General features: G+C 37.6%; 1 protein-coding gene across 2 annotated transcripts in view; it reads left to right on the top strand.

Moving 5' to 3' along the window:
* SPIRE1 (spire type actin nucleation factor 1) overlaps positions 1-21,479 on the top strand; it is a 92,000-nt gene extending 70,521 nt beyond the window's left edge. Inside the window, exons 11-17 of one of the 2 annotated variants that reach the window (XM_035125596.2) lie at positions 170-312; positions 3,281-3,454; positions 9,521-9,658; positions 11,066-11,136; positions 12,153-12,180; positions 12,617-12,753; positions 14,986-21,479. In XM_035125596.2, coding sequence (XP_034981487.2) covers positions 170-312; positions 3,281-3,454; positions 9,521-9,658; positions 11,066-11,136; positions 12,153-12,180; positions 12,617-12,753; positions 14,986-15,244 — 950 coding nt within the window. In that variant the 3' untranslated portion in view covers positions 15,245-21,479. The remainder of the gene's footprint in view (positions 1-169; positions 313-3,280; positions 3,455-9,520; positions 9,659-11,065; positions 11,137-12,152; positions 12,181-12,616; positions 12,754-14,985) is intronic. The other variant, XM_035125597.2, reaches the window with a different exon arrangement.
* The last annotated feature ends 38 nt before the right edge of the window (positions 21,480-21,517 follow it).

The raw sequence follows: 21,517 nt of genomic DNA, 5'->3' as shown, positions 1-21,517 counted from the left end.
GTGTTCAACACTTGAAGCACCTCCACTTGTTAAAGCATCGCCACAGTCTGATCAGAAAAATAGGATTGGGTTCCTTTGATGTCACTGGTTCTGTTCTTAAAATAAAATGTCTCATTATTAGCAAAATAAACTGTTACTTAGAACTAATGGATACTGATTGAATTTATAGTGCCTCCAAAATTCTTGCCAATATCATCCACACCACAGCCAGAGAGGAGACAGCCACCTCAGAGGCGACATTCCATTGAAAAGGAAACACCAACCAATGTTCGACAGTTCCTGCCACCTACAAAACAGAGTTCCAGATCACTTGTAAGTAGCGTGGTAGATAATTTTCGACACTGGTTGATGGGTAAAGACATAACAACTCCACAACAATGAGAGGATAATGAAATGCTGTGTTGAAACCCAGATGTAATCCTACCTTGAACTGTGTGAGAATTTCAATCAGCACTTGAGCTTCATCCACTGTAAACTGGAAACTCCAGGAGAAAACTCTGAACTTTCTGATTCAAGTTTTGAATGTTGTGATTAAGCGTTGATGGCATTTTTATTTAAATACGCTAACAAAATTACTATGTTTCTAAAAGACAAGAAGGTTGATATCCCCACCCCTCACATGTTAGTTTGATTTAAAAAGCCCAAAGCAGATGTGATCACCTGACAATATAAGAATCCATTGAGGACATTTTTTTAATTTTTTCTTGAAAACAAAGTACAGCAGATTGGCTTTAATTGAAAGCAGTTTTCCGACAGCACGTAAGTGTCATGGGGGAACAAAATGCCTGCTTTGGGGCTGGCACTGTGCCTTAAATAACTTGGATTTCATATGAGAGTTCCAAGTTCACTTTTTAGTCTCTTGTTCCTTACCAGAAGGGCCCAAGAGTGTCCCTTAGAACTGAGGAAGACTGAAAGAAGTTTTTGAGAGAGCAGGGGGCACTTGCAAGCCCTTCAAGTCAATTAATTTGCATTGCTTAACTTGAAGAGAGCCCTTCTTATTCCTCCTTAACTCAAGAGGCCATGATTTGGTTGCCAGCTCTTCAAGGTGCTAAGGTTAACTTGTATAAAATAATATACTGTACTTCACCAATGTAGAGGGCACAGTCTATTCCACAAGAAGAAATCAAATGGTTTGTTGTCATATGATTCTAACTTGAGTACATCTTATGATCCTAGGTAAATGGCATTTCAGTAACCTTAAGTTTCTTTGTTAGTGCAGCATGCAGAGTACAACACAAAAAGAATTATTTTTGAAGAGTTAGCTAAAGAGTGTAATTGTTTTACACATGAGAGAGAGTTTGTTTGAAGTAAGGCTGAGGGAAGTTATCAACATACAGAAAATCTAGCTTGTTCGGGAGTATTTAATTGATTGCCATGTCTGATTAACATTATTCTGATCCTATACAAAATGGGGGTTTCTTTTCTGTGCCTTTGAAAAACTTCCCAGCTCATCCATCCTTTTATGAAATAATCTGAAAACTTTATTGATTGTCTTCTTTAAGTATTTTTACTATTCGTTTATATGGACATATGGCACAAAAGAATCAAATTTATTGCCTTTTTACATTACTGCCATCTGATATCAGGTACTAGCTGAGTTTTACTTTTAGAGCTCAGTCTGTGGAAGAAAGATGTTCTTTGGCAACTGTGTTTAGTTCTTGAGATCTAAGGTAAGGTGGGAGCAAGAACTGTGAATATAATATCTGTTGACAAAATTACAGCAGATACGAAAAACAAAATTCAGATGGAGAAATTTACATCTACAAATATTTCTGAATAACAATCTAATATTTTATATCTTGTACTATCAAAAGGAGCACCCCCTATTTCTGTTCTTGTTTGGCCTTATGAGAATGAGGAGGCTTCTTGTAAGTATTCATCATTATTTTTTCTTTTAAAATTTTGTATTCCGCCTTACTCGTAAAACTACCAGAGGCGGCTACAACATATCATTAAAACAACAACATAGCAAAATAAAATGAAAAATGAAAAAGCCAAAGTAGCAGAAGCAAAAAAAAAAAAAACCCACAAAATTATCATTAAAAAGTATAAATTTCAGTTTAGCTCATAATCTTATTTAGAGTGGCCTTTACCCATTTAAGTTCTTGGCTTGATGGAATTTCTAAAAAGAGAATATTTCACAGTGTGCCACAACTGAAAGCACTCTGTTCTGAGGAAATTTTTGTGTGGCACAGATATTGAAGAGTACAGTACATGGAAGTGATACATACAGAGAAGGCAGTCCCTTTAGATTTGCAGATTGTTTGTCTTTGGTGGATCTGCATCCCAGTGTTTCAACCATTAACTAATCCAGAAAATGTATAGTTTACTTAATCAAACCAAAGAAGAAATTTCAAAGAAATTCCTTGATGGAATTGGATTTGAAGTAGTATGCACAAATGTTATAAGGTTTATTCATGCCATAGAATAGTTTTCTCCTTGGTTCATCATTTTGCTGAGAGAGAGAGAGAATATGAAAGTTCATGTCCATTTAAAATGCCTAATGTAACATAAGAATGGCTGCATTAATTTCTGTAATATCAGAAAGCAGCACATATATGGGCAATGAAATATAGTTCTGTGTTAATACTTGTAGCCTTAAGCACACTTCATACATTTTTGTAAACAAATGTGGCTCAGTCATGCTATTTTAAAAGATGGTGTGAGAAAAGAGAGATTATTATGGTGTTTTGTCCGTGATGAATGTATTTGTATTGTGTAATAGTGCCTCCTAGGGGTAATACCTGACATTTCATAACCATTTTTTCAATAAAAACTGTAGAAATTTAAGCAGCTACCGGTACTTAAAATTATCATTGAAGACTTTCAGTGTCATTAAACACTGTTAGACTTCCTTGCCTAGTTCTAACATATGGCTTTAGGGATGCAATTCCATTACTGGACAAGCTCAAAATATGAAGGAAGTGACATAAGTAAGTTCAAAATGTTACCTACTTTAAATTTAATGGCAAACTTATTCATCCCTTCCCTCAGGATTGATGAAATTTCATGGCTTATCTTCTGCTCCAATGATGGCAGTTGGTCTCCCAAGGTGAAAGAAACCCCATCATTTCCAGTGAACAGAAAGTTGCCTGTTTTTCCCCCAGCAGGATTAGAAGGGAACTCGTCCTATTTCACATACTAGCTACAGTTTCGTTAAACTGGCTTGCTAGTATGCTAAGGGAATTAATACTGGAGCTAAAGTTACATAATCAGAAGCACTGGTAAAATTGTTGCTCGTGTTCAGCATTCCCTTTTCTCCTTCCTGTCTGTTGTTCAGGTTCCCAGGATAACAAGTTTATTTCCAAGGATGACGCTCAAAACACTTTTCCCAGCCATACATACAGCCTCTCAGCTTAGCTCCCATCCCTTTGAAGCAGCCTTATTTGGGGTGGCAAGGACTATATATTTTCTTTGTGAGAGAGCTCTTAACAACAAGTGGACACTCTCAAAGGTTTGCCTTGCATTGCCGCCTGTATACTTTCTTAGCCATCTTTTTCTTCCCTCAAAAAGGGGAGAGCTTTCAAAGCTATGGCAAGAATTAACAGCCTAGATTGTCACTGGATTCTGATTCAGGTTGATTTCAACTTCTGTAGACTTTTCTGTGCATGTGTAGATTCTCTAATCAATTTGCTGGGGAACAGAAATCACTTACGAAAGGACAGCAAACTTAAAATGCAACATCACAAGAAATTGTCATAATCTTAAATCAGTGGAATCTAAAAAATAAAAAAGCAGTGGAAAGCCAGTTCAGAAGAATTAAAAAATTATTTTAAAACCACTTATCTGAAACTACAGATGTCCAGTTTTGCCCAAATTTTGATATTTATACATTATTTCTCTCTTTGTGTGTGCCAACTCAGCAAGCAAATTTAATCACAAGCCAGTGTTTATAAATCAAGTAGGTTTAAGAAGCATATTGGATTCTGAGGATTTGTGTAAGGACATCTGAGGGAAATTTTAATTTATTTGTTACAATAAAATTGAAATGCAGAATATATACAATGTAGGTTTTCTTTCTCTACCAATCTATCAATATTTACTATATTTTACCTGATTAAAGTTACTTTATTAGTTTTTGATAAGTAGCAATATAAGAGCGCAAGAGATATATGGGACACTTTCAGTCCAGTCGAATGAGCCATTTCCACCATGAAAACAGTACTATTAGCTTCAAGGCTCCATCCTACTAGTAAAACCCCAAAGCTAGTTAAATTGTTTCTGGTGCAGGAAGAACTAGCAACAGAATTGCATCAGCAAAGGACCCTGGCCTTCTGTCTCAGCCTAGAGGAGGCGAGACTAGCAGCAGCCTGTAGGTCCGCTCACATTAGTGGCTTGAAACACAGCAAGTTCATTTTTCCCTGCTGCGTTTCAAGCCTTATTTGCACAGAGTTTTCCACATTTGGGAGAGGCCAGGGATGTCTTCAACCAATGCACATGGCATTTTTTGTTTCCTGCCCCTGCAAACCCCCTGGAATTCTTGTTCAAGAAGCTGTCATCTGCACCTGCACAACCGCTGTTAGGCTATGTTCACATTCCTGCCTACTCAGCATCCAGTTTTCTAATCAGATTGAAGCTGGTTTGAGGAGGGAAAAGCCTCATGAAACCTCAGCAATACTTGTCAAGAAACTACAGGATTGGTAAGGATTGTGGCTAACAACATGTGAATCTGATTTCAAAAACTAGCAGTGTGGGCGCACTGGATGCAGAGTAAGTGGTAATATGAACACACCCCAGATTAGAATATAGAGTGGAACTGAATGGATTTTCCTCACTTTGGATTCTAAGTTACCTCTAGCAACAGTTCCAAGAGGCTGGGTTATGAGCCACCACCACCACCCCATAAAAACCCCAAATCATAAAGGGTGCTTCCAGATGGGTGTTTATTAGGAGATTGCAAGTTTTTTCTGCAGTGATCACATAGTGTCATAAGCATCAAAATGCCAGTCTTTGTTTTTTGCCATGTAATTAGACCCTTTCCACAGAAAATCCAATAAATTAATTTTTAAAAAACACCCATTGCCAGTGAAGCCATATGTGAAATCTGAATGACTCATTTACAACGCTATGCCCAGTTGGAAGCACTCTTAAAGTATTCCATACTCAAACTGTTTGTCATGTTCAATAAAAATTGGATTCAGTACATATTTAGAAACGAAAGTTAAACTCGCATAAAAACAACAGTATTATAGATATTTAATTATTTGTGTGGAAGAGTTGCTAGGCACAAACCAGAGAAATTTCTCCTTAGGAAAAATGAAAGGCATGACAATGCTTTAATGCATTTTAATGGGGATTCTGGAAAAGGCATTACTAGTATATTTTAGCAACTATTTTAATTCCCGTATATGGTGATGAATCACAGTCACGTTTTACAGCCTGTTGGGTACAATTAACATAAGATAGAAATTAAATTGCTTGGATCTAAATAGATCTTTTGTCCATCATTCCCTGCCCCACCCCCATATCTGACCTCCCATGTCCTATCACGATTTTGAAGCTCCGTTCAGTTTCAAAAACATTTTGCCATACAAAGAAGGGGGGCAGCTGTTGGGGTGGAGACACAAGTCCAGTAGAGTTTTTAAGATCATGGGAATAATTTCCTTTGTTGTTTGGATCCTGGCCAATATTATTAGAGAGATGCAGAGTGATGAAGTCAAGACATACTGAGACTCACATGATGAAAAACCTCCTTCAAGCACTAAAGACTTTGTGGTCCTTTTCAGATAAACATCAAAATTTACATAACTGACCTTCTGGTTCCCAGGTTCTGGGAATGTAGTCAGACATGCTTGTCATTTTGAACTCATGATTGCTTGTGCTTCTGCTATATCAAGTTTTATTCAATATTAACATGTGTTCAAATCCAGCAAATAGTGGATTTTCATTATTTTCTTAGAAATAAAAAGATATTAGACAATGTTGTGCACTCAGTTACATGTACTCATGATAGTGGAATGGATTTTGTATGGAACTGGCAATGCCAAATACCTCTTTCAATAAACTTCAATTGGACTGCTCAATGACTTGCTTTCATTAAAAGTATATTAGCTGATATGTAATCTCATTTCAACATCTCAAAATATATTCCCATAAGAACTCAGTATCTCTATCATTTGTTTTAATGTTGCATTGGGTTTGGTTGTCCTTGTGTTAACTTCTTGAAAATGAAAAAAAAGCATTTAGACAAAAATTATTATTTTTTGCTCATGTCTGTAGTTGTACATAGATTATTTGGATTATTTTTTAATGACATAATATTTTATTTATCTACTGTAGTTGAGAACAATAGAGCGTACAGTATTCAAGAAAAAACCCAAAGAGACATAGCTTAGTTCACATTTTCACTTATTAGTTGTACAAATAAAGCTATTACAGAACTCCAGTGTAGCAGGTAGTAACGGCTCCTAAAGTATTCATGAAGTGGTATTTTAATTGGTTGCAGTTAGTAAAGACAGCTAAGGGAAGAATTTAAGCAAATACTATTAGAATTGAAATCTTTTAAAAGACTATTCCATGTATTACAAAGCAGAAAAGGTTGAGGCTGTGGTCTATACTGGCTCTCTAGTAAGTGTGTCTGTATGGTGCACACATTTCCAAAGTTTTCTCTTTCATTCTCTGAAATGGTATGTGTATCACTTTGGTGTAATCCTAAGTATACTTAAATGGAAGAAATTATAGCACAGTAATAGTGTTGTGCTAATAGTAATGAACTAAGAGACAAAAGTCCACTTAACCCTGACACTCACTGGCTATCCTCATGCACTCAGCCTACGCTGCCTTGTGATGATAAAGTGCAGGAGGGGGTGGCAGAGATAAATATAATAATAATAATAATAATAATAATAATAATAATAATAATAATAATAATATAGTTTAGAAATTCTCATTGAATATGGTGGACTAGCTTTCAAAAGCCATCCAGCTCAGAGTAATGGTTCAGTTCTGATATGTCCAGTTAGATTTTGGCTTTGTGTTTCTCATCCCAATGTGGCATCACGGACTGCTTTTGAAACATTGGGGTATAGTCAGTATATTGATGTGGTGTTAGTCTGCTGTTAAAAGGAGGGAGATAGATATCCTCAGACTAAATGTTCTGGGGGATAGGGGACATAACTACTGCATGGAGGTCAAACATAGGTGGGAGGGGGGTTAGTACCGCCATGCATGCATCCTTTTTGCATTGAAAACTGAACCACTTTCCCCTACTTGATATTTTATGGATTGTATCCAGTTGTGCCTGTCTGCTGATGGAAGGTGGGGAGGTGATTTTGGCAAATTCTCCCTTTCTCCTGCTGGTCCATACACTCATCTGCCAAAAGGTCCAAACCCTCTTGATCAGATTTGGAGGGGGCTGCAGGCGGCCTGCTGTTCAGCTAATGAGGCCTTTGCTGGATCAAAGTGCCTTCTGTCAGCAGGGAGACACAACTGGAATCACTATAGATTTCAGTCCTGAAAGGTTAACTCAAGGCAATTTACAACATTGATACCAGTTGACAATGTTATGAAAGCCAAGTGTCGTAAAACAAGTTAATAGAACAAATCTACAGGCAGGAATGAATTATAAACTAATCAAAAGCCTGCCAAAATAAAATAAATCTTAACCTCCCACCTAACAATCATCACTGAATGGGCTAATCAAATCTCTTTGGGAGGAGGCAGTTGCACAATCCGGTACCCCAACTGAAAAGCCCTGTCACAATCGCAACAAAATGTGTCTCTCCTGGTGCTGGAACATGAAGCGAGGCATAGGGTCAGGTTCCATCACTATTTATTTTGATAAATTCCCTGCCAATCAGATACAATGGCTTTGATCCAGAGTTATGAAGAACAGAAGTCCACTCACTTGTAGAAATGGAAATAAGTATTTTTTTGTTTATTCTCCCTTAGCCATACATCCCTCCTGGGGGTTTGAAGGCCTCAAAGGCAGCGTGGTAAGGGATTGGAAGGGGAAACAGGCAAAAGCCACCTATTCTTGCTTGCACTTTTTGGATTGCAATCCATTCTGTGAATAGAAGGAGTCTTTCTATTCACTGAAAGCAACTCAGGATCCAACCCAAGACCTTATAATAAAATATTAAAAACCATAAATAACTAACGTATTTAAAAACTAGAAACAGAAACTCTTTAAAAACAGTATAGTATCCAAAATAAAACAGATCAATAAAAGGGTTATTTTATTTTAAAAGCTTGGCATTGGAAACACATTAGAAAGCATAATTGTTTTCTGAAATATGTTGGTTATGAAACACATTTGGCTTTGCTTTGAAGCAAATTATCCTTCAAAGCAAGCTGTATTAAATTTTGGCTCTTCAGAAAAATGGCATCTTCAACAAGATCAAGAAAGTTATGATTACAAAGGCAAATTTCACTCAGTTTATAGACCTTTGTGCGCACCTTAAGCAAGATGAAGTTTCTGTGTGTATTCCATTTCTAGATTGGTAAGACTGCAGTTTTTAAAATATATATGGTGGCTCCTAAATGCACATTTTTATCTGGTATACATCATAATTGATTTTTTCTTCCTAAAAGACAGAAAATCTTTAGACTGTAAAATTAAATAACTTGCAGCGGATCTTAATTGCATATTTGGTTTGCAAATTGGATTTCCAAATGTGCAGTATTATGCTTCTATGCTTATGGAAATTTCCTGTCATTGTTTTTGACAGCTGATAATGTTGGACTTGGATCTAAGCTGAAATCCTAGCTCCACACCATAGACGACTTGTTGCCCTTGTACAAACCAGTAGGGTTAACATGCTATGTTGCAAGACTTACTGTGCCCTATTAGAAAGCACGACATAGTGGGGTGTGCAAATAATTTCTGTCTTTTAGCTAGATTTATTTAATCAATTACAAATAATTGGGAATTGGTGTTTTATCCTGTGGTACCATCAGTGCTGAATGTGTATTCAGCTTAGCATCAATTTGCTAGGGAGTTTTAGTGTCAGAAAGCAATACTATATTTGTGTCACAAATATCACTGTATGTAACTCTATGAAGTTTAAACTCATTGTGTAACATTATACGGGAACAATATAACCTGTGTGTAATGTTAACTGTACTGGATATTTAGAATACTATGTTACCTACATATGATACCACAGAATAAAGTTTTCTTTGGGGTTGGGCTACTAACCATTTCTCAGTCTGTTCTAGGCATCACAGAGTGTCAGACATTTCAGCGAAAATAAGCTGAAATGTGTTTTCAGTGGCAGGCAATATTATTTTGCAGTTTTCTGCATCAGAACACACATCTATAATGTGAGGTTCATAATACAGTGATTGGCTTAATAAATGACAATATTTTTTTTAGTGAGCATTACACCCCTTTGGTTGCAAATTCTAAACTCTTAGTCTTCTGGAAACAAGTGATGCCTCTGGACCAGATATACACTTCTGGTTTGGGTGATGAAATCTTTTCTCTCCTCAAATTACTAACCAGGTGACTGGCTCTCTAGGCTGGTAGCTATGAAATTCTGTGAGATACATATTTAAAATAGAACCTTTTGGCTTTCAGGAAGAGTTTTGTTACCCAGTGGAATGCCTGGCTCTTACAGTGGAAGAAGTAATGCACATCCGTCAAGTGCTAGTGAAGGCCGAGCTAGAGAAGTACCAGCAATATAAAGATGTCTATACTGCCCTCAAGAAAGGAAAGGTAAGGATGCTTATGCTGATTTTCCCAGAGAACCGGGAGTGAATGATGAAGAAGAAATTCAGCTAAATGTTATTAGAGCTCCTGAAATTAACAAATTAAGGCCTGTATCCAATGTCATGTTAAGTAATCTTCCGCCACCCTCAGCTCAAGGATTTATTCTTGTGCAATAGGATTTTCTCACCTTTTTCCCTTGCACATTCCCTAAATCTGTTCTGGGTTTCAACCCAACCCTCCAAAGCAGATTTGGGGAGGAAGGAAAGTCCCATTACATATGTGTATGTTTTGAGCAGACAGTACAGTTACTTCATGCTATATTCGATAAAGTCAAGAATAGCACCATAAAACCATACATGTCTTTGAGTTGAGTTGGCATCCATCTGTCTCAGGAGACAATGGAAGAGGGTGCTGTTGGAGACTTACAGCACCTGCAGTGACTGTAGAGAGCAATAACTTTAGTTGTTTAATTAAATTAATTAGTTATCTTTTCACTTGTTTGAATCATTGTTTTCTATATACATGCAGATGGGTAAAAGTTGCACAGGGATCAACTTTGTCTCTTAAAGAACGTTGCATGTAATTATAGTCATTTGAGAATGATGGAAATGCTTCAGTCCTTACTGAGCTCTATGTAACTTCTTTCTGAGTAAGCATGCTTTTAGGACTGTGCTGTCAGATTACTAATTCAAGCGCTTTCTTCTAGATTAAGTAAAGGACTATGAAAACATTTCACAAATATAATTGCACTGATTTAATCTATAAGGCGGCTGCTTAACTTTACACTTTGGATGTATTGGGTTGCAAACTTCTTCTCCTTGCCTAACCCCCAAATCTGTTCCAGAAGCTTTCCCAATCCTCTGAAGCACACTTTGTGGTTGAACAGCTGGTTGCAAGGGAGAGGAAAAGTGGGGGGAGTTGTGCTGTTCATCATAAATTTCAGCATCAAATGGGTGGGATTCAGGGCAGTCTCGAGAAGGTCGGGCGCCCTGGCACTGAGGGGCAGAGATCGCTCCGGCGCCCCCGCCCTCGCAGGGCGCAGCATGGTTTCCACGCAGCTTCACCGCGCAGCGCCCCACCTACTGGGCTGGCGCACCACGACACCGGGACTCTACCTAGAGCCGGCCCTGGTGTGATTCACCTAATGCACTCCATAAGCAGAAGACCTGTGCAAGGGTTTCTGCTTGTGCAGTTGGGTTTCCCCCACTGCGTGCTCCCTGAATTTGACTCTGTAGGGTCAGGGATTGTCCCATTTGCCAAGCTGATATACTTGTGCAGACAGAACATTCGTAATAGTGTGACAACAATTTCTACCCTTTATCTTTACTGATTATTTTTTTAAAGATGTTACCATAGTAAATTGATTTTCTAGAAATACCTACTAATGCTATGGGCTCTTCTCAATTTTTGTAGCTCTGTTTTTGTTGCCGAACAAGGAGGTTTTCTTTCTTCACCTGGTCCTATACCTGTCAGTTTTGTAAAAGGTAAGCCTTTGGTTTTCATAGTAACCAATAACTAGTGAAGGCACTGGAGCAGAATTCTGTTTGTTTTATTTTTAACTTTTTGTGTTACATTTAGTATGTAATTGAAGGAGAAAAGGTGATATTTGTATATTTAGGAATAAAGGAGAATTTGAACAGGGTGTGTTTGCATTTTCCTAGATAAGGATTAGGGAGGATTAGCAAATGCTCATTATGGGATAGGACATACAAATTAGACAGAATAAAAGCACTTTCAGATTCAGTGTTAATATTTAAAGTTGGTAGAATGACATAAAAAGAACAAGTTGCCAAGGAAGGGAGTAGATGCTACAACAACATATCTCAAATGTCATGGTTGTGCAAGTTTATCAGAATCAATATCTTAAGAGCAGGAAATGGATGAATTCTATTTAGTCCCCTTGGTTTGCACATACATGCTCACTAATACAAACTGCTTGCATGAAATTATAAGAAAACATTGCCACTCAAGTTTAATGTTCCTGCAAGATTCCTGTAAGAGCCATTTAAAATCTGGCATCTAAACTTCTAAGATGTGATTAAATAAAAAGAAGAGTGCTCATGTGGAGTCTGAATGGGGCTCTTGGGTTTTTCACACATTCCATTCCTAATTTCCTGTTAATGGTTAAGATCAATACGATTGCTTAGGGAAACATGCCAATTGTGGCTTGTGAGGCCCCTAAACGCCTCATCTAAGCTATGCCCTAAAATTAGGCAAACTTTTGTAGCTCAGAACTGCAGTTGAGACATGAAGCTGGGCAAGACCCAGGCCATGTGCTCAAGATTCTTTCGATGACAATCCTTTGTTTTTATTTTTTGCCTCTTCCTGAGTTCTGGTATTTAAGCTAAAGCCAGTGAAATTCAAAAATAGTTTGTAGCTTGTAAAACATTTTTACTAGGAAAGAACAATACAACTTTTGAAGAGACGTATCCAGTGCTGTCCTGCAAAAATATTATTACATTTAGCTAAGTAAGTCACGTATTTTCTTTTTCTTTTATAGGCCTGTATGCTCACAGTGTTGCAAGAAGGTAAGTTCAGAAACCTATAAATCCTTCATCTTCTTAAAATCTATGGTGTGATTCATCAGGAACAGCTGCTTTGCTATCTTCATGCAAAACTACAAAGTACAACAGGAAAACAATTCAGCAGAGCCCGCCCCCCCAAAAAAAGTGTTTAAAGCATGTGCTGCTTTGAATATACTTGGCATATATACACAGTGGTGTTCATGCACTCATATATTTTTTCCTACAACGTTTGCAATATATGTACAGTATTTGCAACATTTTTTAAAACGGGACTCCTGTAGAAGTCTGCAGGGAATGTATTGCTTTGATATCTCTGTTGTTCACAAATTCTGGGTCATTGCCACTGGGAATATGCTTGTGAAAGTTGTACAAGCCCACATAATGGCACTGTCTCTAGGTAGCTCAATCTATAATTGTTATTATCTTTCCTTTCTAACAGATGCGCCTGCCATCAAAGCCATATTCTACACTTCCCATCTTTTCTCTGGGACCTTCGGCTTTACAGAAAGGAGAGAGTTTTATGAGGCCAGATAAACCTTCCACTAGCCATCACCGGTCCCTTAGGGGCATGCCAAGGTAAGTGATACATTTGATTAAGATTAGACTGCTTATCTACTTACTACCAGCTACTTTCATGGTCTAGATTCCATAGTTCATTTTATTTGTGGGCGGTGAATTGTTACATATATTTATTTCTAAGATGCTCTTGTAGATGCTTACTACTATTCTCTCTCTTTTTAAAATACAATTAAATGGGGGGGAATAAGTAAAAATGTAAACAGAACACTGCAGAATTACAATTACCGGTAGGTGCAAAATTAAACACAAAATTGTATTCTATTTCAAAAGGAAATAACCAAAGTTAAAAGTGGAAAAATAGGCAAGACTGTATAAAATGGATTACAGTAAATTATAATTTAACCATCCTTGCCAAACCTGACTTCAAATCAGTATAAAACAACAATATATTTTGCTCAGCCATAGAGCTTTGTTCGAGTCCATAAATGGCTGCCAATTTGTGGCAAATTTATCTTATCTTTGGCTTTTCTCTTTAAATCTGACAGAATGCATTAACATGGCTATTCATTAACAGTTGGTGTGGTTGCTAATCACCATTTTTGCTAACAGTTCTTGCTTCCAACAGCATATATGATGCCACTTTCTTATGTTCTTGTCATACTAAACCACCTGTATATTTTAACAGAAAAAGCAAAAAAACAAAAACAAAAATCCACTGAGACCAATGATATTTTATTTTCCTTTTTTTCTTTTTGGTCAATGAACATTCCCACCACATGTGGAAGAAGTCACCTCTCTGTTTCTCGCACTTCCAGCAAATAGATGTATACTGCCACTAATGTACTATTACACTTTTAGAAGTGTACTATAGGTACTTCTGAAAGCTTTATACCCTATCCTTCAACAAGTTTCCAGGCAGTGATCAAAAGGTGTGCAATCTATAGAAGCATTTCAACCTCCCTTTTCTTGTGGGAGCCCTTCAAACTCGCTGAAAAGCCACCCCCAAAGGTTGGTGGGCTTCCTGGTGTAGCTTCTGAAAGAGGAAATTGGCACACCTACCTCCCCTAAAAAAACAACAACCCAAACTTCAATAAGTGGATTTTATGTACACATGTGCCTCTTTGGATCTTCACATTAATGTTTAAAATTATATTAAAATTTATCTGTGCACCCAATCTTGCATGCTGAAGTCGCTTTAGAGAAATACTCTTTTCATTAACTATTCTTCAAGTCACAATAACCCACTGTCAAAATCCAGTGTTGCTCCAACAGATACATCATAATTTCTCTTCATCACCACCCTCCTAATTCTCCCAATCAGCTCCACATCATCCCAATTCTTTAGAGCAGATTTTGGAGGTGCACAAAGGGCTGCAAGTTCATAGCAGAAGGGCAAGTTTCATTTGCATGAACAGGATGCTGCAATGGGACATAATGTTTAGTTTTTAAGATTTTGCTGCAAGCAAAGAACTTGCTTAGCTTTTTAAAATTAAAATTTGAATTTGCAATTGTCTTTTTTTAGTACTCACTAGTCATAAAATTTGTTTCAATATTTGTTAGATAAACATAACTAGTTTTTCAACTTAAGGTTGCCATTAAAGTTATAGAAACAATGTGCAAAATCATTTATGAATCTAATTTGCAAAGGTTTATTTTTATCTTGCTTGTATATAAACATTTTCTAAGATCATAAATGCCTTCATAGCTGGTAATGGGGACCCCTGACCATTAGGTCCAGTTGTGATCGACTCTGGGGCTGCAGCACTCATCTCACTTTACTGGCTGAGGGAGCCGGCGTACAGCTTTCAGGTCATGTGGCCAATATGGCAAAGCTGCTTCTGGTGAACCAGAGCAGTACACGGAAACGCCGTTTACCTTCCCGCTGGAGCGGTACCTATTTATCTACTTGCACTTTGACGTGTTTTCGAACTGCTAGGTTGGCAGGAGCTGGGACCGAGCAAGGGGAGCTCACCCCATCGCGGGAATTCGAACTGCTGACCTTCTGATCGGCAAGCCCTAGGCTCTGTGGTTTAACCCACAGCACCACCCCCATCCCAATGCCTTCACAACTGTTAGCCAAATAGCACAATTTTGCTATGATTAATCTGTGTTTTCTATTAATCATAACTGGCCACAAGAAACACCTATCTCCCCTGAAACAATATGTTAGGAAGTAAAAAGACCTGTGTGAGAGAGATTTGTTTTTTAGAGTGCACAGAGGTCACCTCTCTAGTACAATTGGAAAGCTAAATAACCCTAATAAGAATAGAATTGTTGCTTTGTTTTCAGGTTATCCTCAAAGTCCAAGTCTGTAGATAAATCAGATGAAGAAGCACTATTTCCAAAAGAGCTAATGGAGGACTGGAGCACCATGGAAGTGTGTGTGGACTGCAAAAAGTTCATTTCAGAAATCATCAATTCAAGCCGCCGCAGCCTCTCCCTGGCTAACAAGCGAGCCAGATTAAAAAGGAAAACCCAGTCGTTCTACATGGCCTCCCCAGGCACCTCAGAGTATTGCCCTTCTGAGAGGACTATCAATGAGATCTGAGCTGTGTGCCTTTCTCTTTGCTTTGAGAGAACTCGGTGAAACCAGAATGACTTTTTTCCTTTGTTCTACCCAACAGCTTACATTTGCATTAGATCACTGGTTTTGCCACTCCATAATTTATACACAGAGGGAAAGTAAGAAATTGGGCTATGCAGCAGGTCAGTAGATAAAACTGTTTGCACAGGAAGAAAATGTCCGTTAGAAATTGTTGCCTTTTTGTATGTGGCACAGTGTACAAAGAGCGCCTTTACTTGCATTATTTTTTCTAGTGTTGATTCCTTCGATAATTTTCAAGAAAAGAGTCAAAATATAGCACTACACAATGGTGTTAGCACAGTTGTAATTATTGAACTATGCTGGCATTTACTACCAACTAACATTTACATTTCAGTCTTTGTGGCACACAAGCCCGTGCTTGTACAGAAAATTGACGGGGGCCATAGCTCTTAATGCCTTATGGTATAGCACAAAGCTTTAAAGGATGTGCTCAGCATGGTCGATCAATCCAAACTAGATAGTTTATACTGTCTGGGTTCTAGGATAAAATATTGAATAAGCTAGAAGCCTGGATTTTTGGGTAACTATTTCCTGCAGCTGCTACTTGTTCCAGTATAATGATAAGTGTGTTATGTCTAAAGTAATAGCAGTTTCTTCCCTATCTTGAATGTATTCTGAATGTTAGTTGCAGTAGTTGTTAGTTGTAGCTTTTAAACATAAGCAAAATACTCTCTATGGAGGGGATGCAAGATAAGTGCAACTTTTTAATATTAATGAGTTTTTTGTAAAATAAAGAACATTCTCTGGGTGACAATCCTGAGAAAATAGATCATATGTATATTTGTATTATAGTGGAACACATAAGTACTGCTATAATTAAGGGTCTGGAAGCATATCCATTATAAGCCCCATTTTTACAGGGGCTTGTATCTTGGCTGTAAAGAAATTTTATACCCTGCAAAAATTTGAGGCAGGATTGTCTCAGATTGAGAGGTAGGTTTTTTTAAAGGTTTGGAGAAACACTGTCTAGCTGTTTTGAAGTTCCAGGAATATTACCAAACATCACATTTTTGCACTCTTTTATATTCCGATTTTTAAATGTAAACAAACTGGAGCTTAGTGTAGAGTATGCAGCTGGGTTGTTTTTATATTTATAACAGCACAGTTATAAATATTTTCAGATCATCCAGTAGACAGGAACAATAATCCTTTCTCGTTTTTAATGGCTAGGTCCATATTTAATATCAGTATTCGGTATATGATAGGAAGGATTCAAATATTTGAATTTTCATTTTCACGTTTTAGGTTGATGAGAGACATCTCAGTTCACTTCCAAAATATGCAGAATCTGCTTAAATGCAACCTCTATCCAGACATTTGTTTAATGAAAATATGCTGAGAAATGAGTCTTATCTTCCAAGAAAATCAAAACCAAAACATTAGAGGCTAAGAAATAGAGCTATTATGTAAAGACTAAAAGCCTGATATTGCTGCTTTAATATCTGAAATTTAACTAACTGCACAAGCACAAATGTTTGGGGTCTTAGGATGCAATGGGGTCTCTGGTCCAATTATTTTTAAGCCACTCTGGGACTACTCTATTTTCATTGGATAAACAAATGTAGGCCGTGTCTACACTACAAACAAAACTGGCACTGTTGGCACAATTGAGGAATTCTCAATGGCAAAATAAAATACTCCTACAAGGAAAGCCACAAGAGTTCCACCAATGGACATAACCCAATGATAAAATTACATTGTGACGACATCAGGCCGAGAAGTATTGTTAGACTATATTCTTTTTTCCATTAACCAGCTTGGAAAAAACGGACTGAAAGCACCTACCGTATTCCTTTTATAGTTTGATACATTTTATTAATAAATGTCACACAATTGTGTGGCAGCAAAGGGGTCACCTCACAGCTCACAAAAGCATCAGCAATGGCTCCCAGTAAGGTGAGGCATCAGCTAGAAGCTTCTCACCTTTGCAGGTTTTCTATGTCATCTCTTCTCCTTCCATGCAGCTAACCTGCTCTATTTCCTCAATCTGGGGCCTTTATCAAGAACCGGTTATCTAGCTACTTTTCTAGAGAAATAAGGTGTATTCTGATATGTGCCTGGACACACAAATGCATCTATGGATGGAAAGCCTACTCCCAACAACCCCATCTATATCAGCCCACACGCTCAGTCTCCAGCCTTCCCCAGGTTGAGCAGGGTACCCAATCATGCATGGTGTTCTACGCAAGTTTAAGGGAATGCAAGTACTATGCCCTTATAGACCTATCCTGCTCAACATGGGGAAGGTCTGGAACAAATGTTTGGGGCAGGACTGGCGTGTGCTATCTCCTGCCTACAGATACAGAGTTCACGTGTTCAGACAAATGCCTGAATTCTTTTTGTAAAATGTGGCTGGGACTCGTGTCATTGCCTCGTTCTATTAAATATTCTTTAGATTTCCCAGGCTCTTTATTAGTATTGCACACATGAACTTTGGTGCTCCTATGGGTCCAGTCAGATTATACAGGGAGTGAAGTGGGGATCTTTCTGGTAGAGGGCCACTCAAATTCTGAGGTGAGGGGTTTGAGGTTGAAGTGGTGACAGTATGAGTCACCTTGAATGCCAGCGATATTGTAAGTGGAGGCTGCTTACCTCGTCTCAGTAATTTTACCCCTGCACACATGCAATACAATTCCTTCTTTTTTCTCCCTTTGACAATGCACTTACTGCCACGTGCAGCATTCAATCTTAATCGAAACTGCCACCAGTAAGCTCAATATTTTTCAGTCACCCTTTGCTTTTCTCATTTCCTCTTTGACTCTTTCTGTCAGGATCAAGGAAACATGCCGGCCTTTAATTTGGGGGAGGAAGTTCCACAAACTTCTTGTTTGAAGCCTGAGGGAAAACTTGGTTGCTTGAGCATTGTGTTGTGTGACGTAACATACTTGTCACCTTGCCATTAATATTCCAACTGTGGTCCAAGTAATAAGGATATTCGCTCTGTTTCTCCATATCACAGAAAGCTGCCTGTAACGTGAAGCTTTTTGGTGCCCTACTCTGTTTCAACATAGTCGTATCAACTTGTAAATATGTGTAAAATATATTAACTTCAGAGAACCACCACTCTTTGTAGTGAGACTCAACCTTCTCATGAAGAGTGAAGAGGAAATTTAAAATAAGCTGAATGAGCCAACTTCTGTGTTATCAGAAATCATACATATGTTTAAATGAGTTTTAAAGAGGAAAAAGACTATCTAGAACAGCAAACTTGGCACCATAAGAACTTTAAAGCATTTATTTTTCTAATTACTAATAAATCTAGGAAGTACCCCAAGTGTATTGTAGAAAACCTGCATCCAGTAAAATGATTGTGTGTTTTGTACATGAAAATATTTTGTGGGAAATTCCAAGCTAGCTCAGCTCTGCAGAAGGTGGCAACAAAGCCTTTGCAATGCCTTGGTGTGCAGACAGAACTTTTATGCATCCCTGGTGACAATGTTACTCTATTATTATTTTGGTTGAAATCCTTTATTTAAATATGAAATATGAGGAAAATAAAAACGCCTTTCTGTCATAGCTTTTGTCTGTGTTAATAATTTGTTATAACTCTGTACAATATTTGAAAAGAATATTTTAGTACTTACTTGGGCTGCATGAAAGGCAGAAAATCTCTCAGATTTATCTGAAGAATAGCAATAAAGCAATTTTGATGGCCTATTTTTTTTAAAAAAGTATTTAATTGGCACAAGATTCACAAACTGAAGTTTAAAAAACTTTCTCTAAAACATTTCTGTACCTCAAGCTGCATTTCTAATTACATGTCATTTGTGCTGAATCCTTAGTGTCTGCAACTACTACATTTACATTAATTGTGTAAATTCTGTCAGAAAATAGATTAAATAGACCTTTCTACCAAAGGAAGCATATTCCATAACATATTAATTCAAACTTATCACCCCTCTTCCCTAACCCATTTGTTCTGCCTATCCCTATTAAGAAAAAGTTCTTCTCCTGTGGTTACTGCAAGTGAAGTGAGTCAAAAGGCCTCTTTGGAGGTCTTTAAGCAGAGGCTTGACAGCCATATGTCAAGAATGCTTTGATGGTGTTTCCTGCTTTGCAGGGGGTTGGACTGGATGGCCCTTGTGGTGTCTTCCAACTCTATGATTCTATGAAAAGTGGTTCCCTTTTAATAACGCATGGTTTCACATTTTCATTTGTGAAATGCTGAGACACCAAACAGGTATTAGGCAAGTGATGGTATCACATGTGGGCACTTGTTAGCACAATTTTGGAGTTCTAACAGCACAAGTATTTTAATTGTAGACCATCTTTCCATCCCTCACCTCCACAATTTCCACAACTCTTTCTCTGCCTTGAGGAGAAAGAAGTGCTCTTCCCCCTCCCCTCGCCAGTTGCACTGGAAACCAAATGCAAGATTTTTAAAATATCAGGCAACTTACTGACTGTGTTCGTAGCTGCGGAAAAACAGAAGCTACTGTGGCTTATAGGATAAGAAATTTTAAATACTCTAGATGCAAACTGCACGGCACAATCTTCTGCATATTCCCATGGTGCATCCTACTGTGTTTATTCTCTCATGTTTAGGATTGCACTCTTAATCTCTTGTTTATGACATAATCAAGAATACTGTTGCATATAATTTATGCCTTCAGGATTACTTCTGAAAAATAACTTTAGTTCAGGTTCAAATACTTGATTGTTGGTTTTTTTGGTTTTTTAAAAGTAATTTGAAGGTTCATGATGTTAGCAAATTCAAACGACCTTCTGTCATTTGCAATCGATATATATGAAACTCTACTCCAAATTACTTGATATTTGTATTGTGTATTTTTTGAAGAATTTTTTATCTGTGACATAAATTTGACTTCTGAAGGATTGAATTTGCATATTGTTTCGTACATGATGGTGGATGTTTTCCCCCAAGATGGCACTGACCACACTTGGGTCCAAATGACCATGCAACTAGTTTTAAATGGCTGGCATTTATTTATTTATTTATTTACTTACTTACTTACTTACTTACTTATTTATTTATTTGCTGGGGGGTTTGATTACCTGATTTATTTATTTTAAAAGGTAAAGGACCCGTGACAGTTAAGTCCAGTCACAACGACTCTGGGGTTGCAGCACTCATCTCGCTTTACTGGCCGAGGGAGCCAACATTTGTCCGCAGACAGTTTTTCCAGGCCATGTGGCCAGCAAGACTAAGCCACTTCTGGCAAAACCAGAGCAGCACACAGAAATGCCATTTACCTTCCCACCGGAGCGGTACCTATTTATCTACTTGCACTTTGACGTGCTTTCGAACTGCTAGGTACCCATTTAACAAGTGTGTGTTGGCTTAAGCTAACACAAAGTGATATTCTGGAATGAGCATGATGTAATGCCATGTTAAGGAAAATTCTAAGCAGGTGGAAAATATTATAATGTGTTACAAAGGAGGTGAGGTCTCCACACTACTGATTCTAAAAGCACCAGCTTAAGTACTTTTCAGTTTTTAGAATACAATTGATTGGTAGGTCTTACAAAATTGGATATAAAATACATCACACAGACAAAGTAGCTTGTACAATCTGATGGGTGCCAAAGAGGAACATACCCTGGCAGTTTAGTTTACTGTACTGTTTTTAAATTAAATCTTTCTGAATTAAAATATGGAGAACCCATTTCTCTTTTTGCTATTAAAAAGACAAAATAAATAAATAAATCTTGTTCAAAGCTACTAAGAGTGTAATGACTATACAAGCACCTTTGTGGAGTTCCAGCTAGATTTGCACTTACAAAGACTTAAAATGCTGAATGTTTCGTGGTAGAAAGGCTCTGTAGCAATAAGTTGCTATGGCTGACAAAATTTAGTATTGCAGTATTCTTGTGCTATGACTTTCCCCCTATTGGTTGGATTTCTGTTTCTAAACTAGTATCAGAGATCATCATTCTAAACCAAGAGACATGGAATTAATGGAAAACGGGCATGTAGAGATCTGCACTTGCTAACAAAGTGTGTCCATAGAAGGGTACATATTAAATATATGTTAAGTATCTCTGCTAAAGTAGTATCAAATGTCTTGACAGGCTTTTTTAGACAGCACTATCCATCAACGGAGCACCTACAGAACAAAGTTTATACAATAAAGTTGGTGGTGACTGCTATAATCAATACTTTTAAATTTATTTAAAACTGCTGGTTTAAAAATCTAAGCAGTAGGCAAAAAGAAACCACAGACAACAAAAAAGTAATATAAAGAGATAAACATA

The sequence above is a fragment of the Zootoca vivipara genome, chromosome 8 (assembly GCF_963506605.1).
Source record: "Zootoca vivipara chromosome 8, rZooViv1.1, whole genome shotgun sequence".
Classification (NCBI taxonomy): Eukaryota; Metazoa; Chordata; class Lepidosauria; order Squamata; family Lacertidae; genus Zootoca; species Zootoca vivipara.
The sequence above is the reverse complement of the archived record's forward strand: the minus strand, read 5'-3'. Positions and strand labels throughout refer to the sequence as shown.